A 23,499-nucleotide genomic window follows, 5' to 3' on the forward strand; every position below is an offset into this window, starting at 1 on the left:
GGGTGTAGAGGAGACAGCCAGCCAGCCTGACAGTTGCCTTCCTTCAAAGTCCATTGTGGCATCTTTAACAACATGTCAGACCCAGCCTCCCCAGAGGCAGACAGTAGGCGGGGGGCTGGGGGGGGGGGGGGGGGGGGTTGGGAGGGGGATAGAGACTGAGTGCAGTGGAGGACCAGCTATCTCTCACTTCTGATCTGCCAGAACATTTTTAGCTCCCCATCGGTTGGGAAATATGACATGTTCATATTGGCTCCTCTGCTTAGAGACAGGGCTGTCACCATCCCCATCATCATCGCTCCAGCCATTTATGGTTCAGAGCTCGTTTGAACCTGCGATACGGAGCTGAGAACATTGCCAGCACCCATTATGACTAGTTAGGCCCCCGCCTGGTGTATTCGATCATTAAACAAGGCGCATTGGGGATCCTTTACAATTAAAGAGCTCCACCAGGATACTACCTCATTAATATTTGATGGTTTTCCCTCAAAGTGTCTAAGACAGACTTCGAAATGCAGCTCATTAGAGCAGCATTTCTTATGCGAACACTTTGAACACGTGGCATCTCAGCTCCTGACTCCTGCAACACTGAAAGTCTACTTTGATATGGTTTCATTGGCCTTGGGAATGACATGCCTCGAGGTGAATAGGCAGCCATTGTTTGTGTTGTCGAGGGGGATTTCATGAGGTCTTTGATGGTGGCTCAGAGCTATGTTTGGAGAGTGGCGCACCCATGCTTCCCACCCAGAGTGGAATAAGGTCCAGTGGAATGTGTGGGTCCTCTCTGAAGCAGGTGGTCCTGGCCACAGGTGTGTCCATCTGGCTCCCCAACTGGAATGTCGCCAGTGACTGGGAGGGGGAGGTACTGATCCCAACCTGGCAGGAGTACCATAAACATCTGCTGGACTGGGGCGGTGTGAGAGATGTGGCATTCCTGTATGAGTCAGGAAGAGAAAGAGAGAGAGAGATAGAGAGGGAGAGAGACAGGGAGAGAGAGAGAAAGCTGTGAACAGTTCACCCAGTCAGGTAGAAAAAAACCTTGAGGGACGCAGGGGAGTGTGCCAGAATGAGCAGCCAGAATAAAGGCGGTGAAATTAATTTGCCGCTCAGTCACGCATCTTTTTCCTTGTTTTTTAAATGGTCCGGAAAATGGGATCCTGGGGCCTGACAGTGTTTGGTGGCTAAAGCAGGATTGTCAGGAAACCTCTGTCTGCTGCGAGCAGCAGCCTCCATGCTCCTCAGAGAGAGATAATTGCATCCAACGCCTTATAGACACTGAACAGCACTGAGGTGTGAGACACCTTCTCTACGCCCCTCCACCGCACTCTCCTTCCAGCTTAATCTCTGTGTCCCCAAATCCTCTTCTCCCTCACACAGTCTTTCTTTCTCTCAACCTACCTCTCAGTTTTCCTCCACTTCTCCCTCCCTTTCTCTCCCTCTCTACATCCATTTCTGTGTCTCTACATCCCTCTCTCTGCTTCTCCTCACTTCCTCCCCTCTCTCTCTCTACACCGCCCATCCTCTCAACTCTCTCTCTCTATAGATGGTAATGGGAGCTCACGCTGAGTGGCCGCCCGCATGGCTTGTAGAAGAGCCAGAGCTTTAATGTGAGAGGCGCTGGCGAGGGGGAGATGGGGAGGCAGGGGGGAGATGGGGGTGAGATGGTGTGGGAGACAGGAGGCCGTCCTCAGATCTTCACAGGCATCGGTAGATCAGAGGACGGCTGTCACACCTCCAGGCTATCTCCAGCCGGGCCAGCGGAGATTCCTCACAAGCACTCGGCCCCATGGGTAGGCCCTGACTGTGCTGGGAGCTGTGTGGAGCTGTGTGGACGGCAAACGTTGTGCAGAGATTCTTCCCAGCAGACTAGATGTTTCTTTCCAGTCTAACAGCATTAGAGGGTTGTGCTCTCTTGGTGTTGACATCTAACAAGAGGCCTTTTATCTCAGCTGATACAAGTCCACATAATTGATCTGTTATTTGTTTGGTGGGAGGAAATTGGATGTACTGCTCTTAACTGAAAATAACAATTAGATTTTTTTGCTATTAAATTCACACTTTGGTGGAAAGTTGAGTTTCCCTACAAAAATACAGTACACTAAATGACAAGCATGTGTGTGTGTCTGTGTGTGTCAGATTATCCATTCTTGGAGAATTCTCTGTATCTGTGTGTGTGTGTGTGTGTGTGTGTGTGCGTGTGTGTGTGTGTGTGTGTGTGTGTGTGTGTGTGTGTGTGCGTGCATGTGCGTGTGCGTGTGTGTATGTGTGTGCATACGTGTGTACATGTGTGTGTTGGCATCACAGAACATCCAATACAATGACAACTGTACTATGCATTAATCCTCTTCTGGCATACCGTTGCATTTCCTGTTCCAGGCGCTTATTGCATGACAATAACACATCCTTTGCTACAGCGACAGGAGGAAGTAGAGGAGTCTGAAGATGCTTCTGTCTGTACAAACATGCTCAATGTTGGTTTTTCCTTCCTCTGTGTGTCTCTGAATAATTCAGGATTACTTTGTTTCCAGGCGTGAATGTTCCGTTTAAAATTCAACCTGCTTTTCAGAAGACAATGTTGTTAGCATTTTTATTTCCTGGGTTAATTTCCCTATCACTAAGGTTTTGTGTGTGGCTTCGATGTGTCCGGTTCACATCGCACAGGAGATGGAGGCAATCCTTCACGGATCCAATCAAAGCGAAAGAAAAGTTGAATAGGTCATTTCACGGATGAGCGCGGCTCATCGCAGATCCCTTCAAAAGCCGGAGGACAAGAGAACACTTAAATCCTGTCACCGTGTTGAATGACGTAATGCAGAATCACTGACATTATGACAAATAGGGGCTTCTCAGAAGGGGCTGATGGCCAGATTGGAGAAGAATGAAGCATTTATCAAAAGGCGAGATGGGGGGGGGCATTTATGTCGTGTAGACTACAACAGGAACTCGGGTGACTCACTTCCGCCCTGGGCCATTTGGAAACCCTGGAGTGCCATCAATGCCTTGAAGTCATTCCCTTTGAATTTAAATAGGTATTTGTAAACGGGTTAAAACGTTAGTGCAGGTTAGTGCTGCTCTACTGAAGGAGGTATACCTCATCTGACCTCAAGCCCAGATAGTGACAAGCAAGGGTAACCAGTCTAACAGTAGAATCACAGTGCACACGTTCAAACGTTTGATGAGTTTTTCATCGTGTCAGGTGTGGGGCCTCTGAAGGCCGTTTAGTTATAAATTACTTGACTACAACTGATAAGGTTCTGAAAGCCAACTGTCAGTGGCAGGGTCACATCTCACATGCAAAATCACATTATCTTGAGGCTGGCTCTGAGCCTCCTTTCCACACAGACATCATGTTGATGGCTATCACCTACCAGAAGAGACACAAATCATGACAGCTCTCACAACAAACTTCAATCATGCTTGTCTCACTGTGAAGAATGAGGCAAGGCTTCATTCAACAGTCAACAGTCTCCCTTCAGCTGAGACTGCTATATATTTCTATTGTACACCACAGTCGACTATCTAATCTAATGGTTGTCTTGGCATCCTGTTCATAGCAGTTTGCATAATTCATTTATTGTATTGTTACACAACGGTGTTGTGTTTGTGTGTGTGGTGGGGGAGGTGAGGAGGGGAGGGGAGGTTGATCAATATTACATAACTAGGTGAACCAACACCCATTCATCACTGTTGTTACCAAGCTATGTTACACGTAGATATACATGCTTCTAACAATAACTAACTTACTTCCACTTCAGTCCCACTCTGCAGAGGCGATAAAGTCACTTTCAGCTATTTCTCAACTGTTCTATTAAACCAAGTAGGCTGTGTGCGATGCCTACAGTGATTGCTTAGTGTTTTTGCTAAAGTCGCTACATAAATGCTTCTGCCTGGGAGCCTCTTTGCTTGCAGATGTGTTAAATTAGCTAAAGTGCTGGAGAACAGCATGTAAGGAGTAGGCCGGTCTCTCTCCCACTCATTAACTATTCAGCATAAACCTCTGATCCTGGAGGCTGTTGACTTAACTCCCCAACAACAAGAGCATGGCTGTGAGTCAGTAATAATCACCCACGACCACAGACAATGTATACTTTATCCCTCAACAATGTAAACATTTCCATTAAATAAATGTTGGCTTGCCTGAAGATCTGTAGCATTTCAAGTTATTTATTTGTTAAAAACATTACAATGCCTTTTGATCACAGCTCTTCCTTTGTCCAAGACAACAACAACAAAAACAACAATTAGTTGTGTTATTTTGCTACAAAAAAATAAGTTGTTGATTACAAACTTTTTAAAACAACGCCCATGTGACTTGTTACTAGGAAGGTTCCTTTGGACCAATTGGGATGTGACCGTGGCTCCGTCTTTGCCTTGACCTTGGGCACCGGACTTCCTCTGGGGCAGGGTGGCAGCTTTGCCTGGGAGAGAGGAGAGGCAGGGGACGAAGAAGCCCAGAGAAATGTATGAATGACCGAGAAGAGAGGAGCCTGTGAAGCCAATTAGAGGAGAGAAGACAGCTTGGAGCCAATCAGAGCAAGCCTCTCTCCTCCCCCCACCATCCCTCCCAGTCTGCCTCTCCTGACTGTTACCAGGTCACCACGCCTGCCCGCCTCTCTCAGTAATCTGTTTCATTGGGTCAGTGTGCCTCATGCGCTGCATCTTACTGGCTGGCTGGGCAAACGCCGTTGCTAGGGAACACAGCCAATCAGAAGGAGGCGGAAGTTTCCTCTTGGTTTCCAGGCAGGATTCACGTGCTGAGGATGTTTTGGCGGGAGAAGGGAGGGATGGGAGGGGCTGGAGGGTGAAGTGGAGCGTGTGATTATGTGTGTGTGTGTTTGTGTGTCTGTTTGTGTGTTTGTGTATGTTCATGCATGCACGTGTGTGTGTTTGAGTGTGTGTGCGTGTTATGTACTCTGCTCTGCCTCTTGTTGGAGCTTTCTGATGCAACATCAAACTGTGTCTCCTGGGCTACGAAGGGACTTTGTTATGTTTTTTTTTCTTCCTGTCCTCGCAGGAAACGAGAACCAATTGCTGCGCTGTTGCCATCGGAGAGGCGCGGTTTGTTTTCCCTTCCACTTCCATCCACGGTACCTCCCCAACCACAGTTACCGTAGAAACAGAGCAGCTCTAGCTCTATTTCCATCCGTTGCTGCTTTCTTCAATGATTTAGCCCAGCTTTCAGTTTTTTTTTTTATCCTTGCAAAAGCCTCTACAGATACCTGCAGTCTATCTGAGCATTTAGGAAATGGGTTGACAAGTCTGCAAAGCTATAAAGAGGGGGATATAAAGGGAGTGAACTGTGTGTTAGATGGAGGGGGTGAATGTATCGATGACAGCTTCCCTTATTGCACGGGCAGCTGCACTGCTCACGTCACATCTCAAAGTATCTGAAGATTAACAAGATAATAAGATTAACTTCTGCCCCCCCTCAGCACCCCCCCCCCCACACACACACACACACACACACACACTTAACAACCCTTCTGCCCCCCGCCCTCCCCAAAACCCCACCCTAACAACATAGTAAAGCAATTCATCACATCTGACATGGAGTTTTCCAAAATCCCCTCACTGCCACTTGAGTACTCGCTGGGCTGCCAGGATTAAAGGGGAGAGCAGCAAGCGGATGAGGATGCGGAGGAGGAAACGGAGGACCACTGTAGCCATGCAGGCTCTGCTTTCCCTCCAGGGCACCACATGGGAGGGTTGAACAAGTTCAAACTATCGCCCGGTCAACTGTGATGGCCGCAGATGGCTACGGAATCATTAATCGCCCACTTGTGGTGGATTCACAACAGCTTCTGTGTTTTTGATAACTAAATGAAATAATGAAGCAATGGCGTGGTCGTCTGAGGGCTCGGAGTCATTTGAGGTGAACATAATAGCCTTTTTCTATACACTCTGTAATACTGTAACAACAACATGTCGTCTTCATCATAAAATACAAGAAGCCATCACTTTCCAAATCCCAACCGTTAGCAAATTTGACTCTTTAGGTGACTATACCAGACACCTGTCAACAAGCGGTTGGGTAGGAGTGTGTTGTTTACGTTTGACGGTTCCACTGTTCTGGAATATGGCTGCAGCTCAGTTTCTCAAAGCCTTCACAGCTCAAGTCTATAGAGACGGCTGCAGTTTCCACATAACACCTTCATCCTCATAGATATGAGCTCATTGCGTTCTGTTTTTGTCTTTATCCAGACTGCTTACCTTCATTCCAAGTTCCAGTTCTGGTGTGAAAGGGAACGGTGAAGATGTAATACTCTCAGGAGGGGTTCTGAGCTTCTGTTACGTTACCTTTGGATGAACCCGGAGAGAGCCTTGTTTACAAACACACGCACACACACGCTCACACACACACACACACACACACACACACTCATACAGTACACACATGCTGGCATACACACCAGTCACACATATACACCCAATCCACCAGTTACCTAGGTTAAACTGTGGGCCTGTTGACAATGGATAGGAGGAGGATGATTTAGGGAAAAGCTTCCACAGCCTTTGAACTGTGGCATCTTGAGCTTCTTCGTACCATCTCCTTATACCCCACCCATCAGCAGAGATCAGGTAAAGGAGGGGAAGACAACCTTATATTTACCACGGTAAACACAGAAGCAATGTAACATGAATTGTATATTTATTGAAGAGACAAGGAGAATTAACTAGGTAAAACATCAGTAGATTGACATAACAGCCATGAAATGTAAGACATTCTATCTTTTGAAAGACTTTGTACTCTTGATGGCAATGTGTAGTCTATAATAACTCAAAGTGGAGTGTCTCAGTGGTATTCTCATGTGGGTAATATACTTCAGTACGCCCGGAAGAAAACTAAATTGGACAGAGTGCCTGTCACTGCACATGACACCAGAAGTGGTGGTTTCACTCGAAATGACAAGTATCAAGTTCAACAACAACTCAAAGGATGCTTCAGCCTTCAAAGCCTCTCAAGAGTACACATGAAAGCAACAGACAGCTAACGAAACTTAAAACAAGGTTTCAAATTGCGCAAAAGCATGACATTTATATATATATATATATATGCTATTTAGATCTGCCAGTTCATCGAACACTGTTTCGGTCTGTGCAACTGTGAGCAACATTGTTGTCAGCTCCTGCAGGGCCTTGCTTTGCAGGGCCCTGCTTCGTAGGGCTTCTGTGTGGGTAAACATGGGCTTCTCCTCTTCCCTCCCCTTGTTAATTGATAAAAACGTTACCCTTGAGTACATAGGAGATGGGGGAGTTTGGTGCGAACTACACAGATAGGGGAACAATTTTGCCTACTCAGGGAATACCATTTACATATTCATATACTAAAACATTCACAGGGAGAATAAACACCACAGTAAAAATGGTTTTGGGCGGTTTCATTTCTTGTCTTGTCTTTGTTTGTTTTTCAAAGGAGACACACAGTGGGCTCATTACTTGGTCTGCCCTTGAAAAGAAGCTCTGAACGCCTCATGTTGTTACTCATGTCGTTTGTCCTACTCTGGGATGACAAACAGAAACTATACATTACATACACTTAAACCATATTTTGATACTGCAAGATCTTCCAAAACTAGTTTTGTGGCTTAAATGGGAAGTAACTGGATTTCAAAGACACTATTTCGAAATAAAAATGGTTAAATGTAGAGTGATCTGACCCAACACCAGATCACAGGTGCCAGCTATGAGACAGGTTTTTTTCAGTCGATCAGTCAGTGCAACTTGAAAAAAGCTTTATCCACCAGAACTGATGGATATTTTAAATTCAGTTGCACATATGGTGTCTTTTATACCCATCAGTCTTTAAAACGTTCCTACATAACCAGCAATACTCACTGTTTATTCACTGACTCGATACAGCAATAGAAAGAAAGAAAGAAACAAAAAAAGAATAAAGCCTGACAAAAAGTAGGGTGTGGTCCTGGTAGATGGGAGATAGTATGTGTGTATTTGTTTGTGTGAGTGTGAAACAATGTGTGTGCATATGTATATTTGTGTATGTGTCAGTCTGTTTGTGTGTTTGGGGGTAGCAGCTGTAGAACAGCAGCTCAAACAAGATGGAGGGGGGGGGCGTTGCTTGTACTGTGTCCTAAAACCTGTTGTAAACCTCGCTAGGAGATGAGAAAATCACTCTTCACACCCTTTCCAGTGGCACCAGAGACGGGCAAGGGAGGGGCATGTTGCAACGGTTGTCTATCTATCCCCTTCCATCTGCATAGCAAACTGATGTCATCTGCAAACGCCTGCGTCTATCCAACTGTTCCAAAAGGAAAACGGATGTACTGATATCTCAAGCTAAAACAAACCTTAGTGCCTCTTTCATTGCATGGTCCACCATATCTGGGGGGGGGGATGATAATGGTGCCAGCTCTGTGCTCCTGGGATCTCATACATGTACATATTCTGTATGTGCAAATATATATATACGTGAACAGTTTTTATATGCAGTAGTAGGCTATAATATAGTATACAGCATATGCATACGTATTCTGTCAATTCAAGTGTCCCTCCTATCCCAAACAGCCCCCACCCATATCACTGCTCATTTTATAGTGGGCATTCAAATGCTTGTGTATGATGTAGACTACACCACTGTACTTCTATAAATCGATTGTATATGTGTAAATATAAAACATAGGCTATATCAACATTGAGTATAGGCTACATACGGTAGATTGTGCATGCATATATTTTGCCATGCCATGTCGTCGTGGTGACTGCTACTCAGAACTAGACATGATTTGGTTAGGGTGCAGTCATGCTAATTTTACAATGATGGCAAATTGTACAGCAACTGTTATTTACACCATGGCATAGGCTATGTGCTTTCTCTTCAGGAATGATGTGATGTTGATGTCTTGATTTCATTAAGACATTTCGAAGATCTGCATATCTTCATAACATGCTTTGTGTGTTGTGTGTATTGTGGCTTGACAGATTATTCCGTTTACTTCACACTCATAAACTGATAATAGTCCATAGGCAAGGTACATTTTGCCTAGTAGCGGTGCAGTCAGCTGAGCGCAGTGCGATAAATAAATAAATAAATTTCTAGTCACGTGCCGATTCAGAAAAGATGGGGGTGTTTTTTTACCTCCACGTGTAGAAATACACGAAGCGGAGGGCGGGATCAAAACAAATGATCTGATTGGCTGGATATGCGTCATCAGAAGCTTTTAAAGCAGTGCAGTAGAATCCACCAAAACAAACCCACGAACGATTTATCTTATTCCTAGAGAGAATCAGAACGGATTTGAGGATCATATTGCCAATATGGACCCATTTTATACATTAATACAATAGTTTAGAACAAAAATGTTATTCATGGTATGGATTATCTCCTTTGATCGCGCGTGTCAACAAAGGTCTGAAGGCAATTCAATAAAAACTACAACAGGCTTGTAGGCTATGCATCCGCTTTAAAATAATGTTAAATAAAGAAGTAAGGCCTATCTCTTGTCATCTTCTTTAATCTTCTCATTTCTGGAGCATGCTGACATATGTCATGAAACCAATTGACTGTCACTTTAAGAGAATGTATTTACATGTTCATGAAAGGGGCGGGCGAAGAATATACTGGGCGGGCCAGTTTTTCAGAGGCAACACCGAAGAAAACATTCTCCGTTAAACAGCAAACATTCATCGGATTGACTGTAATGAAACAGGTTGAAGGATACAGCTCGCCGCTCTGTCTTGGAGTCACAAGGTAACAACAAGTCGACAAGATACCACCGATCATAACGGAACGCACACTAGCTGGCGGTAGGTGACTCCGTTTTGCATTTCTGTTAAAGGGCGGATAGAGTTTGTCGATCAATTGCAACTGTTTTAGTCTAAAAAAGCTCGGACCGTACATCGGACGGAAGGACATAGTACATCGTTATAAGGTCTCCTTATCGTGACCTTAGTCGATATGTGTAGTCTACACCATTTGGTTAGCAAAATTGTTCTTTCTCCACCGTGGATTGTTGTATACTAAACTTCAGTCATGTGATGTGTGGTTTACAATTAATTGCATGAATAAATTTAGGTTAATTTGCTAAATCAGTTGGCTACCGGATTTACTTCGTGTTAGACAGTTGCAGTGGTAGACCACTGCACTTAATTCCAGAATCTGTTGTTTTAGCCAAGAATATTATTAACCACTACAGTTGAAAAGACAAAAATCTCCTCGGCTTCTTCACGTTGTTCTAATTTAATTGATTCATATCGACACACACACTAGTTAATGCTCGTTATGTCTTCAGTAGCTTCACAATCCGCAATTCTTGAGGATTGTTTCTATTTACTTGTGTGATCCATCCGTAAAGGTGTGAAAAGCGAAACTGTGCAAACTTTCGGTGGCATGATTTCTCGGGACATCAGAAAGCACGCGGAGTCACAGACGGCAATTTTCCTCCTACCGAGATCGCAACAGTTAATTCTGTAGCGTTCATGATTTTTTTTTTTGACATTCGGAAGTTAAAGGTTTAGTCTTCTGGGTAACATAAATACATTATTATTTCGTGAAAAAAATTATCATGACATAACGGTATTATAATAAGCATGCCGTTATCACATATTGTGGAGGTTAACATGTCAGTGTTTTAGAGATGATCGGACGATCTTTCATAGAAATATGACTGGGCGCTGCGCGCTCCAGCAGGCGCTCTGCTTTCCTCGAGATTTATTCAACTCAAGTAAGCGTCTAATGTTAAGACCATATTTCTGGGTTTATTTGAGGGAGACCACGACGATTCCATGACTTACAATAAACCCGAATTAATTTAACCTGAATATGTTACATCCTGATTTTCTAATATACAAACATGCAGCACGGTGCCAAACTGTAAGCTCCTGGTTCCTGCACTTTCCCGTAAGGTGAACTTGGGTTCATGACCGCTTTTACACACTAGTTGCTCTCTCGATCTCCCCACCCCCTCAGTGGCAGTGAGTGCTGGGTATGGAGCACAACCAGTCCCCATACCTCCTGGGGAGAGAGAATGATGGAATTGCGTGTGTGCGTGCGTGTGTGCGTGCGTGCGTGTGTGTGTGTGTGTGCCCGGCCACAGATGGAGCAGCAGAGGGAGCTACTCTCTGCAGCATCAGAGTCGGTCTGACCGCACTGTGGTGGTTGGCAGGCCTGCCTTCTGTGTGTGTGTGTCTTTCTGTCTGTCTGGGGCAGCTTCACCAGCTTAGTGTCGTCAGCCAAGAGGTACTGAAGACTCTGGTACTGCCCTGTGATTGAAAGGCAATAGGTAGCTGAGGTCAGTCTCTCAGAATCAGAATTCGGTTTATTCGCCATGTATGTTATACAAACACGGAATTTACTGTGGCAGGGAGGTGCAAAACACTAAACATATACAGATCTTAAATTAAGTAAAAGTACAAAAGTAGTAAAAGTACAAAAACTCCAGGACCTGCAGAGGTCTTCATGGACCTGAGTAAGCACTAAAGGCAGGTGTTTTGTAACCTATCCTAAAGGGGTTTATTGACCCCTTTCACTGGGCTTTTTACACCAAGCAGCTACACCACTACACTACTCTTCTCACTGACACAGTGGTAGTGTTACCCCCAACCAGCCAGCTTCTCTAACCTGCCAGGCAGTCAGCCTTCCCAGCCTGCCAGTGCTGCACACTTCTAAAGATACTCTGCTCTATTACAGTATGACATGACATCAGACAAAGAGACACTTTCACTGAAGGTGAAATGATTGGTGTCACTTCACTGAGTGAACAAAATACCACAAAGCTTCCAGTTTCACCTCGGCATGTTTGGTGCTTTTTCCTTTTTGAAAACAATAGATCACTGCCTGGCATGAGGCCAGTTAGGGAGTGTGTATATCTCTGTGTGTGTGTGACTGTTTGTATGTGGAGGGTTGGAAGTCGCAAACAAAACTTGTTTCATTTCCTTCCTTCTCCATAAAGCTGTTCACTACCAGTGATGCGTGGGCTTTCGGCAGGAACTTTAGTTTCTGTCAGGGAGGCGGGAGTTAGTGGACCAGCACTTTGCCTCTCTCTTGGCAGGAGTGCAGCCAGCTGGTAGTTAAGAGAGAGAGAGAGTGACCACAGGGAGGGGGTGGGGCTTCTGAGAGAGATGCACAAAGAGAAAGCCAAAGAGAAAGAAGATACCTAGAGATGCAGTGTATGAAATGAAGAGGTGAAGAGCGCTAACAGGAGGCTGAGGAGAGACTAAGGTAGACAGAGAAGTGCAAAGGGAGAGACGGAGCTCGAAAGAGTGAATGAGATGAACAAAGTGGTACACAGTGAGAAATGGAAAACAGGAGATCTGTAGAGAGTGAGGCTGACCGATAAACAGAGAGGCAGACAGACAGAGAAGGAGAGGATAAGACCACTCATGCGTATGTCTGAAGTTGTCCAGAGGGAAGCCTAATCCAGCTATTCGGTGCCCCGCAGCAAACCGAGGCAGATTATGGTGATTCTGGGGAGGGGAGGAGTCTCGGGTGGAGGGGTTGTGTGTGTGTGTGTGTGTGTGTGGGGGGGGAGGGGGGGGGGGTGCAGCGGGCTGGAACGGGCCGAGTTGTTGGACTCCAAAATCCCTGTTTTTGTTGACATTTGTAGAGATATTGGAAGTGCTTGGATGTTTGTGAGCAGATGTCACAGTGTCCTTGTTTTGTGTGATACTGATCAATTACACAGGTCGACTGGTGAGAGCTGATTTAGTTTAGTACTATAGGTGGCATGATATCACAATTATGTTTAAACCATATCTGGGTAACTACTGTTCGTACAAGCTAACATGAGTGATAGATTAGCAACTTGGCGATACTGAAGGCTGAAGTCCCCAACTTCCACATATCAACTGTATATCTACACACATGCATACACACCTGTAATTAAACCTACGGCCAAACAAACACATACATGCACACCCACAAATACAAACACACACCTATAGGCACGCACAAGCCCATGCATACTCACGTTCCCCATGCGTGTGTGTCTCCAGGGAGACTACCGCTGAGCCAGCCGATGGGCGATGAGGAGAAGGGCATGTCGCGGCCCATCTCACAGCGCTGGGGAACGCCCTTCAGGGACGTCAAGTACGAAGACCCCGCCTCCGACGCCACAAGGTCACAAGGCCAGAACAACAACACGCTGTCCTGCGGTCTGCAGGCCCAGCCTCTCAGGCTCTTCCACGGTGAGAAAGAGGGAGGAGCCTGGGGGGGGGGGGGGGGGGGGGGGGTCACTTACCTTCATTTTAGTAGTTGATTGTAGGCGACTTGTGTCTTTTAGGAAATCGATCCCCTTTTTTCAGTGTACTGGGTTATTTAAAACAAGTTAACTCCAGCATTTATTTGACTGTGGTGAAGTGACGTATTTAGTGCTGTGAAGTGTTTCACTCACAGCACCTAATGTCAACATTATGTTCCAAAGGGTAAATGCAGTAGTCTTCAGAGTTGACGTCATAGTTCAGTTTAGTTTCAAGTTTTCATTCCTTTATAACAAGGCTTCATCACTCTAAATATGAAAGGGAACGTTTGTAACTTTATTTAAAGATGTTGTGGAAATTCACCAAACACACAAATAACGAAAGTTTATTTTTGACTGCTATTGACAACAGTTTTGTTACTAGGTGGCATTTGAATTTAATTAAAGTTCTCCCCGATTTGATCAAATCAAATATGAATGGGCCTTATTCACTAGGAGAGTACACATTAATGGAATTAAAGTAAACACTTTTCATGCTGATGTCACAACTGGCAGTCAGTTATGTTTCATTGTGGGGATTGACCATCTGACCATATCTGGGTGTTGTGTGCATACAGTACAGACAGCAAGACAACACAGAAACTAATTTGCAATTCAAATTATGTCCCACATTACGTGGTTTCCCAGGTATTGTACACTCTGTAACAAGTACTGGTCATAAGTGTTTTTGCATTTTCACAGATGGGCACAGAAGTACCGCACACACACATACACCAACACATACAAAAACATACACCAACACACACACACACACCAACACGCACACAAATTAGGCAACCAATTTTAATTGGATGTTATCAACTGGGATCTAATCGAATCATTGTGACATCACTGTAATTGAATTGAACTGTTGGGTAATGCAGTCTGTTTATTGAGTCTGACCGCTTGGAGAGGTGCCGACTGTTGTTGTCTGTCTGGGACAGAGGTCAGACACACACAAACACTCCCACTGTGATCCATCACAGTCCACTGAGGTGTAACACAGGCTCCTCTCCTACCATCCTTTATTTAATCCTCAACACTTTGGTGCTTTACATTAAATATGTATTATTGTAAAAAAAAACTGTTTTATATATATATATATCTATATATAGATATATGTATTTATATATAGATATTTATAGTTATATATGTTTAATGTATCTATATAATGAAATGCATTTCCAGTGAGTAGAAGGACAGATAGTACAGAGTCGGTAGTGTTGACAAAGAGAATAGGGTTGTCTCTGTAGCCGATGACACAGAGGTGATTGTTGTCCCGTACGGTGACGACACTAGCGCGTGCCAGGAGCGATGACTCGGCTCCACGCCGTCTCCACCCAAACACAGGGGTCAACGGGGCTTATTATTTGTTTGTTGTTTGATTTTCCGCCTCCTCTCCCTCGTCACCTGCACAGAGTTTTCCAAGCTACTGTATCATCTGTCAGGGGCACGCGGGTGTCGTAAGTGGTAGAACCAGCTTGGTGGGTTTTCAGGCAGTGATACGGAGATGCGGTAAAGTAAACACAGCCAGTAAAACTGCGTGAAAGAAATGAAGAGCGCTGAGCCTGGGGATGTAAACACAGAGGACCGGTACATCAGGAAAGCTCGGCCAGTGTCTGGGAGGGCCAAGGATTTTCTCAGAGTCTAATCTGTACTGTTATGGAAGGAACATTAAGGGAACCCATGAACTGTGGCGTGTCCCTGTAGACCTGAGCACGGCCTGCTGCTGCTCCTATAAACGTTAGCTTCCCTACCTCTACGCTGTGAATCTGTGTCAGCGACAGCACTTCAAATATGCCTATCTCGGCTGATTGGTGTGGTTGGTTTGTCTCATGTCATTCAGCTGTCTTGAAGACTCATGGCGTCACCATGACAACATCTATTTCAAATGTTTCTTCCCTTCCCATTTCCCCCAGCTGGCTTCCGCCCCCACTTCCCTGCTCGGTTTGAGCCTATGGAGGACCGGGGGGAGAGGAGGAACCCAGGCCCAGAGGACGAGGAGGACGAGGAGCAGGATCGGAGGGAGGCCGAGGAGGAGGAGCACTGGAGGGCAGAAAGGCCGGAGGAGCAGGCGGGGATAAGCACGGAGGCAAGGATAGGCCGCAAGCTCCGGGAGATCGGAGACCAGTTCGACCAGGACCACCTTCACCAGGTAAGGTCAAAGGTTAGTTGAGTTGGGAATGGGATAGGACGATGGGGTTGGGTGTCAGATCTTCATAAAGAACGAAACATTTCCATCCGTCCACCATCCTTTGTTTATGGCAACACTACAGTCAGTATGGCTGTTTGAGAGGATCCAATGTCGAAAGAAAAAATGATCACTCATTTAAACACCCAGACCATAAATGAGCAAACTGGATAAAAAATACTATAATTGATAATATACACCCATACATGGCCATGCACTCACTTAGACTAGGATTTGCCACAACATAGTTCTCCGTTTCCTGACAGACTGTGTTTGCTCAGAGAAGACAGACAGGTGTCCTACTCTTGAGCTCAACACCTGCAGAACCAGACTGAAGGATGGTCTCTGGAGGCAACAGCTGGATGAAATGTTTGCTGTTTTGTTTCAACCGGTTGAGAAGAAAGATGGAGCAGGGCAAGTTGGTTGGTTCTGATAGTTAGAGAGAGAGAGAGCATGCGTGCGTTTATGTGAGTGGTGTATCACAGGGCCACCCACTGCCGCAAAGGCTTGTGGCTTTTTACTGCCGGAACACAGAAACCATTGTAAGACACATGTAACCTATCCAGTAATAGTCAACCCTTCCAACTGTCTCAGATGTGGGTCAATGAAAAACATCCTGCTGCTGTAAAATACTGCTAACCAATATCACAATGGTCAAGGTTCCATTGAATTATTGTCCATGTCATAACGCTGACAGCTCCAATAGCTCAGAACTCCCTCCAAAGTGTGCCGGAATGGTACCGTCAGGTTTACAGCGTGTGAAGGAGCAGGACAACAGGCTGCAGTGACAGTGACCCCCCCCCCCCCCCCCCCCATTCCCTTTATCCATTTGTCTCCCCTTTTTTCTAGCGTTTAAAATAAAAAAAAGAGAAGACGATGGAGGCAGAGATTCAGAGCAGCTTGCCATTAACTTGGTGAGTCCTTCCTGTTGAAGGACTTAACTTGATTCACGTTTCTCTCTCCACTTCTTTCTCCACTTCCTAAAATATCAAACGTCTATCACTTCTTATCACCATGGTGATATCTGATATCTTATCTGATGGGATCTAATGTGTTTAGATGGTCGGTGATCTAGGAGGTGTACACGGCAGGAAATCATCTACGGCATTTGCAAAAAACCCTGAGGCACAATAGTGGCGATCACAACCCCTTGGTAGATCAATAGATCAATTGGCAGTCAGCCATGAGAATTTTCATCATGGAAATGTGTAGGAGATGGTACTAGCCCAACCACGAGCTATAGCTCTGACCTGAAACACACACACATGACTTCAGCTGAACTGAGGTGTTGACAGGTGACTGCCTACAGTCAGGCTCAGTGCCTCATGGGTTGGCGACTCGCCCATTAGCCTCAGGCTTAGTTTACTGTGTTTACTCTCTGGGGACTGAGACGATACTGTCAGGGACGATGACCGTCTGGGCCAGTATCATTGTCCCTCTGGAAACCAACAAACAAAAGCCTGTCAAGCTGACTGAAGTATCATGGCAAGTAGTTCATGTCTGGTCCTCATCTTGTTGACGAGTAAGTGGGGAGGGGGGATATACGGTCTTATCTGGGTGTTTTCCATGTGGGCTGTGTGACAATGAGGTGCAGCTGATAAGCACAGCTCAACTGCGAAGGATGAGAGAGGACGAGAGAGAGAGAATCTAGTGGAGTTAGGGAGTTAGTTTTCAAGTGAGGGAAGGAGTTTGAGGGAGAACTTGAGAGTATGAGAGTTTAAGAGGGAGGGAGAGTTTGAAATGGGAAGTAAAGTGTGAGAGCTTAAAAGAGAGAGTGAGATAGCGTGAGAGGCCGAGGTAGAGTTTCATCTGGCAGACAGGGACCAGTGCTAGCAATACTGTGTCTGGGTAGACTGGGCTCTGTTTATATGCAAGGCTATAAATAGACAATGACTCATTCCTCTTGACGCAGCCAGTAACGTGACAGCTACCCACAATACCTCACTCGCTCCGCTGACTGCAGTGTGTGTGTGTTACGTTATGTGCTTGTGGTTTGCCGTGGTGTGACAGAGCAAGATAAGAGCAATCACTTTTAAATTTGTTCTCAAAGAACTGTATAGGTAACATTGTGTTATATCACCTCTCCGTTATCTGATGTTTCAGCTGGGTTATTGAGGAGTTATTCAAATACACAAACGGACATTCTTGTTCATAGCACGTCTAATATCGAAAGCAGCGTGTGTGAATGTTTTATAGTGTAGTGAGCCTCTTGTAGTCACCTCCCTATAAAATGTGTCACAGTTTGTCGGCTCGCAAATGCATGTGTGTCCTTGTGTGTTACTTGTGGGTGTGCGTGCCCGCGTATGTTTACTTGTTTGCGCCTATGTGTGCTCGTGATGACTTATGTGTGAATAAAAGTCATATGTGTTTGTGTTTGCTTGCATGCGTTTTCCCATGCGCTCGTGTGTTGCATACGGTAACCAGGGAGATGTGAGGAGGTGGCGTGTTTGCGTCGTGTTTGTGGGGAATGTAAGTGTTTTGCGTGTCTGTGTAGTCCATGTCTTATCTCTTAGGTTTGAAGATGGCAGTCGACTACTCTGCTGTATTTGGTTACCAAGTGTGGAAGATAAGGAGACTGCTCATGCAAAGAAAGCCACAGTATGCCCCTCTGTCATGTACAGGATGTCCAACCGCCCCTTCTCATAAGCAAACACGCCCGGCTGTCCTCTCAGAATCCTGTCCCAGTTTGATTTCACTGCTTTTGAGCATGCATTCAGCTTGTAAGACCAAACAAAAGAGCGTACTAGTCCACTAAAGCCCCGAAAGAGTGCAGAGAAAGAAGCCCCAAGTCAAACAAGCCCAGGGTAGTATTTAAACAAGCTGCACAGCATAGCATTAAGACAATTAGGGACAATTAGGGTTCCATTTAGTGGCGCTGGCTCCTTTCTGTTCTGTCTGCATGTGCTGCATCAAATCGCCTGCGGCGGACACTGATTGCTAGGGTGGTAAAGAACTTCGTTCAGCTCTTTGGAACAAGAGGGGGGGGAGAGACGGACGGAGGGAGGCAGAGAGGGACGGAACGAGAGGGGGGGAGAGAGAGACAGCGAGGGAGAGAGAGATCGAAACTGGCAGATGCTTATGCAACCCGTTGCAATCTACAGCCAGGCTGCTCAGAAAGCCAGTGGGAGCTTAGCTGAGGTGAAATGAGAGGGAGAGAGGGATGAGGAGAGAGATGGGGAGAGAGATGAAAGAGTGAAGCAATGAGAGAGAGAGGGAAAAGGAGACTTTTTCGTGTCTTTGCGGGAGGTTCTTCATGTCTCTGGTCCTGGAGGGCTTCTCTTCCCCAGCACAAGTGACAGATTTAGGATGGGGAGTTGTGCCAGCTTCCTTTCCAGAGCGAGGGCCTTGTTATAATAATTACTCTGGTAACTTCTCCATCAGGAGGGACAGACAAGTGATGAAATACATGAAGCTTTCTTTGAAATACAGACCAGCACAGAGATTGTTTATAATCAGGCAGAGAACCTCATGTCTAATTTGGGCAGAACTGGTGTACATCAACCAAAAAGCCATAAAGAGACACCACATATTAAATGTAGGTATCATCTAGCCTCCAACCCCTCCCCCACCTGCTTATCTGTCTCCTTTCTCTTTCCTTTCCTCACTTTCTCTTCCTCTTTCTCACACTCTCTCCTGTCTATGGAGTAGCCTGATGTCAGCCAATTATAACAGCACTACTATAACATGGACTTCATCCTGTTATCTCAAACCCTTCTAAAGCCTCTAGTCTGTCAGTTGTTCCTCCGGTGTCTCCTCACACCTCATATCTCTCCTCCCTTCCCTTAGGCTTCTGCCAACTGTTAGTGAAATTAGCCTGGCCCTTGTCTCAACTCCTTCCATCGCCTATGCGTCACACCTATAAGCTTTAAACACACTCCTGTGTGGTGGAGCCAGTGCCAGATATATCACTCACAGCCCAGGCTCTACAGCTCCTTAATCCTATTAAGTGTGATTGTCTTATCGGCCCTGTTCTCCACGGGGCTGCTATGCAGCAGTTCCTGGCTGTCTGAGCGACAAGGAGAACCAGACTAGCTCGGAGGGTTTTACTCTGATGCCGGAAGGCAGGAAGGTGTTTTAAAGGTGTGTTTTGCATTGTGGTCACTGCTGATCCGCCTCCACTTGGATTTTCCCTTCTGTTTCGTTCTATTATGGTGTTTGCAGGTGTTGTTTTTCATGGGTCGGTTCATTTGATGAGTAAAAGCATGAGTGAGAGAGAGACAAATAAAAGCGAGAAAGACAGAGTGAGAGACAGGAAGAGCGAGGGAGGTATCTAGGTCAGTGCTCTCGCCCTATCTTTGGGTCCTGGCCTCTCCTTAGCAGCCAGACTGCTCTTTTTTGCCGTGTTGCACACTAAACACAAACTGCTGTTGTGGACACAACTTGCTTCTGTGTTGCTCCTAGACGTCTGGGTTCCACGGCACTGCACTTCACAGGCATCAGGGTGAACACAGGAATCACCCGGGCCCACACTGACTGTTTCCAGAAAGAGATGAACACTTTCATAACCATAAAGATGGGGGATTGTGATGTTGATTGACGGTTAAGGACTTCCATGTGGGTTCGACTCCAATACTAATAACCTTGGTTTCTCCCCTATCTCTCTCTCTCTCCTCAGTTCCTGAGGCATCAGAGGGACCAGCTGCCCATCTGGATGCGTCTCACCATGGCCCTCTACGGGTTCCTGTTCCAGAGAGAGGCCCCTGTACCCCCCCAGCTCAGAGGAGGGGAGAGATGAGGATGAGGCCCCTCTCTCCAGCCCCCTTGGGTCCACACTGGGCTCCCCTTCATCTTCCTCCAAAAAACGAGGGACCGGACTTCTATATGGCACTGTATGATGGAACACGGGTTTGGAGGTTTTTCAGATTGTTGTTGGTTTATTTTTTTGTTTTTTGTTTTTTTATTTGTTTTTTTTGTTGACAAAGATTAAGATGAGATGAAGAAAGCGCTGGTCGCTGCTGGACAGAGACTCAATCACGTTTTCTTTCTGCCTCCACTAGAAGAAGAAGAAGCCATTCAGTTTGAAGAGATATTTTCAAAAATGTGTAAGATGAAAACTATTTTGTACAGTAAATAACTCTTTTTATTTGGGATTTTCCTTTTCTATCTCATGTCTTGAAGGACCTTCGTCAGTCTTGGGAATGCCTTATTCTGTCCAGTCACAGTAGGAAGGACGTTTCTAAAACATGCAAAAAGGAAAAGAGAACAGGTTGATGAAATACAAAAGTGGTCCATTAGAGGACCGAGCTGTGGACCTGGATGTTCCTGTGCTGAAGTTACCCACTGTTAAACATGACGACAGGCACATCTCCAAATGTACTCTCTGAACAAAACAACTGAACTGTTCCACACTGGCCTATTTGAACATGCGTGTACTAAAGATTGTGGTGTGGAGAGAGGTCAGGATGACTGTGTCCCAGTGATCTCTACTGCAGAAGGGAGGGACAGTGACTTCACCCGTGTCTTTCACTGGTCTCAACCACCAGCGGTTTGAAATCCCACTCTTGTGTTTTCTGAGGCGGCCACATTTACTGGATTGTGGATCCAGATTATTATCAGATCTGTCTTCTTGCCAGGATTAATGCATGTGTACTTGAATCTGTATTTATTGAGAATGCTAAGATAGTAGGAAAGGTCTGCATTCAAGTCAACCTGAAGATGTAACCTTGACTTTGGGCCAGATCTTCTGTTTGAGCATAAATTTAAGGTTTCTTTACCATGCTTAGAGGTGTGTGTGTGTGTGTGTGTGTGTGTGTGTGTGTGTGTGTGTGTGTGTGTGTGTGTGTGTGTGTGTGTGTGTGTGTGTGTGTGTGTGTGTGTGTGTGTGTGTGTGTGTGTGTGTGTGTGTGTGTGTGTGTGTGTGTGTGTGTGTGTGTGTGTGTGTGTGTGTGTGTGTGTGTGTGTGTGTGTGTGTGTGTGTGTGTGTGTGTGTGTGTGTGTGTGTGTGTGTGTGTGTGTGTGTGTGTGTGTGTGTGTGTGTGTAAGAGAGAATTTATTCTGACCGAGTGGTTGTGAAAGCCCTTATTAGAAAATCATAGCTCAAGCACAAAATCTGTACAAAGGTTTGGTTTTTCAGATCTCAAATGTCTCTGTGTGGAGCTGAAGAGTAGGCAGCTGAACAATCACCAAAATTAGAAGCTTCTGGTAAAAATGAATCTTTTCTCAGAGCTTTTTCAGGATTTTTTTCCTGCGGTTGGTTTGACAATCACCACAGACACACTGATCCTGGGATGTTGCACCAATGCGTTATCTGTGCTGCACTAGGGGTTGGCTGTGGTCGATCGGATTGTTGTAATCAGCAACCCGAGGACTAACAGAGCAATATGGTGGCCAGGGAAAGGTACACAAATCTTAGGTATCAATTGCATTTTTACAATCAAATTGGAATGCGTGGAAGAACATTTCTCTGAAGGGGGCAATCTGTCAATTCAGACTGGATGTCTGTCAGTTCAATGAAATACATTTCAACATTTTTACTCTTTCCCCCATTCTCATTGCATCACTTCTAAGATAGTAATCACTTCTAAGAGTAATTCACTTTTTGCTTCAATGCTTTCAGATAAAACAAAACAGATTTTTGGTTGCTTGGATAATGAATTTTGCCAGCAGTGGCCACAAGCCCTGCTGTAAGCACTGACTGAATCAAACCCTTTCAATGGAAGTCCTTGGATTGCTAAGTAACAACTGTTGAAATGCAGCAGCATTTCGGAAAAACAACAACCACCATTTGTTTTTTAATTAAACGTATTTGCACCAGACAATAACATCTTTGTAAAAAATTATAATATGAATATGTTTAAAGACACTGATGGGTTTACCTCTTCTGTAATTAAAAAAAAATTCTTCTTAGTTTAATATTCTTCAGGGAGTAGTTATTGAGCCATATAACGCCCGTCATGGAAGCTCAATGATGGGCCGATTTCATCGGCTTCTGACCAAATAGAATTACGAGTGGTCAGCACCGGGCTCTGGTTGTAAGTGTTAGACTGGTGTAGGAGAGAGAGAAACGTCTTCAGAAGCGCAACTTACTGGAAAAACTGAATCAAAAGTTTGTTTCCTGCAATCCCTGAACACTGAGCCAGTTGAAGAAGCTTCGACAACTCTCTCTTTCACTCACTAATCGTCTTACCACTGTTAACTACTCCTTGCACTTTCTGAAATTTCTGTTTCATTTCATTCTTTTTTCTTTCTTTTCATTGGAGTAATTTATTTTAATTTATTTTGTGTACATTTGGTCAGTGCTACTGTATAGATATCAAAATGTGTACAGATTCTTTGTTTTTCATAGTTGATGTGCATTCAGTACCATGTGATCTGCTGTGCCTGTGAGTCAAGAGGTTGGCCTTTGAGAAAAAAAGCCATGTGCCTCCCAAACTGTGGGTCTCCAGAAATCATACAAAATGGACAATCAAAATGTACAATCGTACAAATGTGCCTTGTGAGCATCCGATCAGCCACACGATCCTACACTTTTAACGTGAGGTAGACCGCTCACTCACTCACCTCTCCCAGATGTACCCATATGGAGACAGAGGCAGGTCTTGTGCCCTCAATAGAATAGACATTTATACCATATTTTGTGAAACGTATTAGGTTGTTTCCAACCTAATACGCTGACAGGTTTTCCATATCCACCCACCAGGGCACAGTCTGACCCTTGACCCTACTCACACAGGTCCCAGCCGGTCACCCTCAACTCCTAATATCAAAACAACTGTTTGCTATCAACATGCACTGGAAAAAATATACTTTTTATATAACTGTTTTTGTTGCACCTCTCTTTCTCCTGATCTGTCTCTTCTAGACCCTCTTCTATATCAAAACAATGCTGGATACACCTAGTTCGCCTAGGTTTTTGTGCTTTACCTGCAGTCTAGTTGGGATGTAGGGTTGGGAAACATGGAGGAATGAGACACCAAGGTGCCCAGTATTATTTGTACGAGGGACGGGGGTATGTAGTTGACGTGTGTTTGATGTTGACGTCAACACACCGGTGGCTATACAGCTATTTTTGCAACCCTCATTTTAATTGAAACATTTGTGATAACGGTCAAACTTCAGTGTCTTTAATATCGGGCTTTGTTTTTTTCAATTCGGTTTTTGGAATTTTACATGAAGGGTTTC

The 23,499-nt window shown here is 45.1% G+C and overlaps 1 protein-coding gene across 2 annotated transcripts; it reads left to right on the forward strand.

Annotated features, from left to right (window-relative positions):
• The first annotated feature begins 9,627 nt into the window (after positions 1-9,627).
• bmf2 (BCL2 modifying factor 2) lies at positions 9,628-21,165 on the forward strand. 2 transcript variants are annotated; one of them, XM_067242148.1, is made up of 4 exons: positions 9,628-9,759; positions 12,946-13,137; positions 15,107-15,342; positions 19,994-21,165. In XM_067242148.1, exons 2-4 carry the CDS (start codon positions 12,969-12,971, stop codon positions 20,111-20,113), a joined length of 525 nt encoding a protein of 174 aa, XP_067098249.1. In that variant the 5' UTR covers positions 9,628-9,759; positions 12,946-12,968; the 3' UTR covers positions 20,114-21,165. The 2 variants fall into 2 exon arrangements, with proteins under 2 accessions (XP_067098249.1, XP_067098250.1); XM_067242149.1 differs by having other exon boundaries at positions 9,649-9,703.
• Positions 21,166-23,499: the final 2,334 nt, after the last annotated feature.

Source organism: Osmerus mordax, chromosome 8, assembly GCF_038355195.1.
Source record: "Osmerus mordax isolate fOsmMor3 chromosome 8, fOsmMor3.pri, whole genome shotgun sequence".
Lineage (NCBI taxonomy): Eukaryota > Metazoa > Chordata > Actinopteri > Osmeriformes > Osmeridae > Osmerus > Osmerus mordax.

Coding starts and splice junctions, on each gene's coding strand:
- bmf2 (XM_067242148.1), top strand. CDS start 12,969: ATGGGCGATGAGGAGAAGGGCATGTCGCGGCCCATCTCACAGCGCTGG. Junction 13,138..15,106: donor GCCTCTCAGGCTCTTCCACG/GTGAGAAAGAGG, acceptor CATTTCCCCCAG/CTGGCTTCCGCCCCCACTTC. Junction 15,343..19,993: donor ACCAGGACCACCTTCACCAG/GTAAGGTCAAAG, acceptor CTCTCTCCTCAG/TTCCTGAGGCATCAGAGGGA.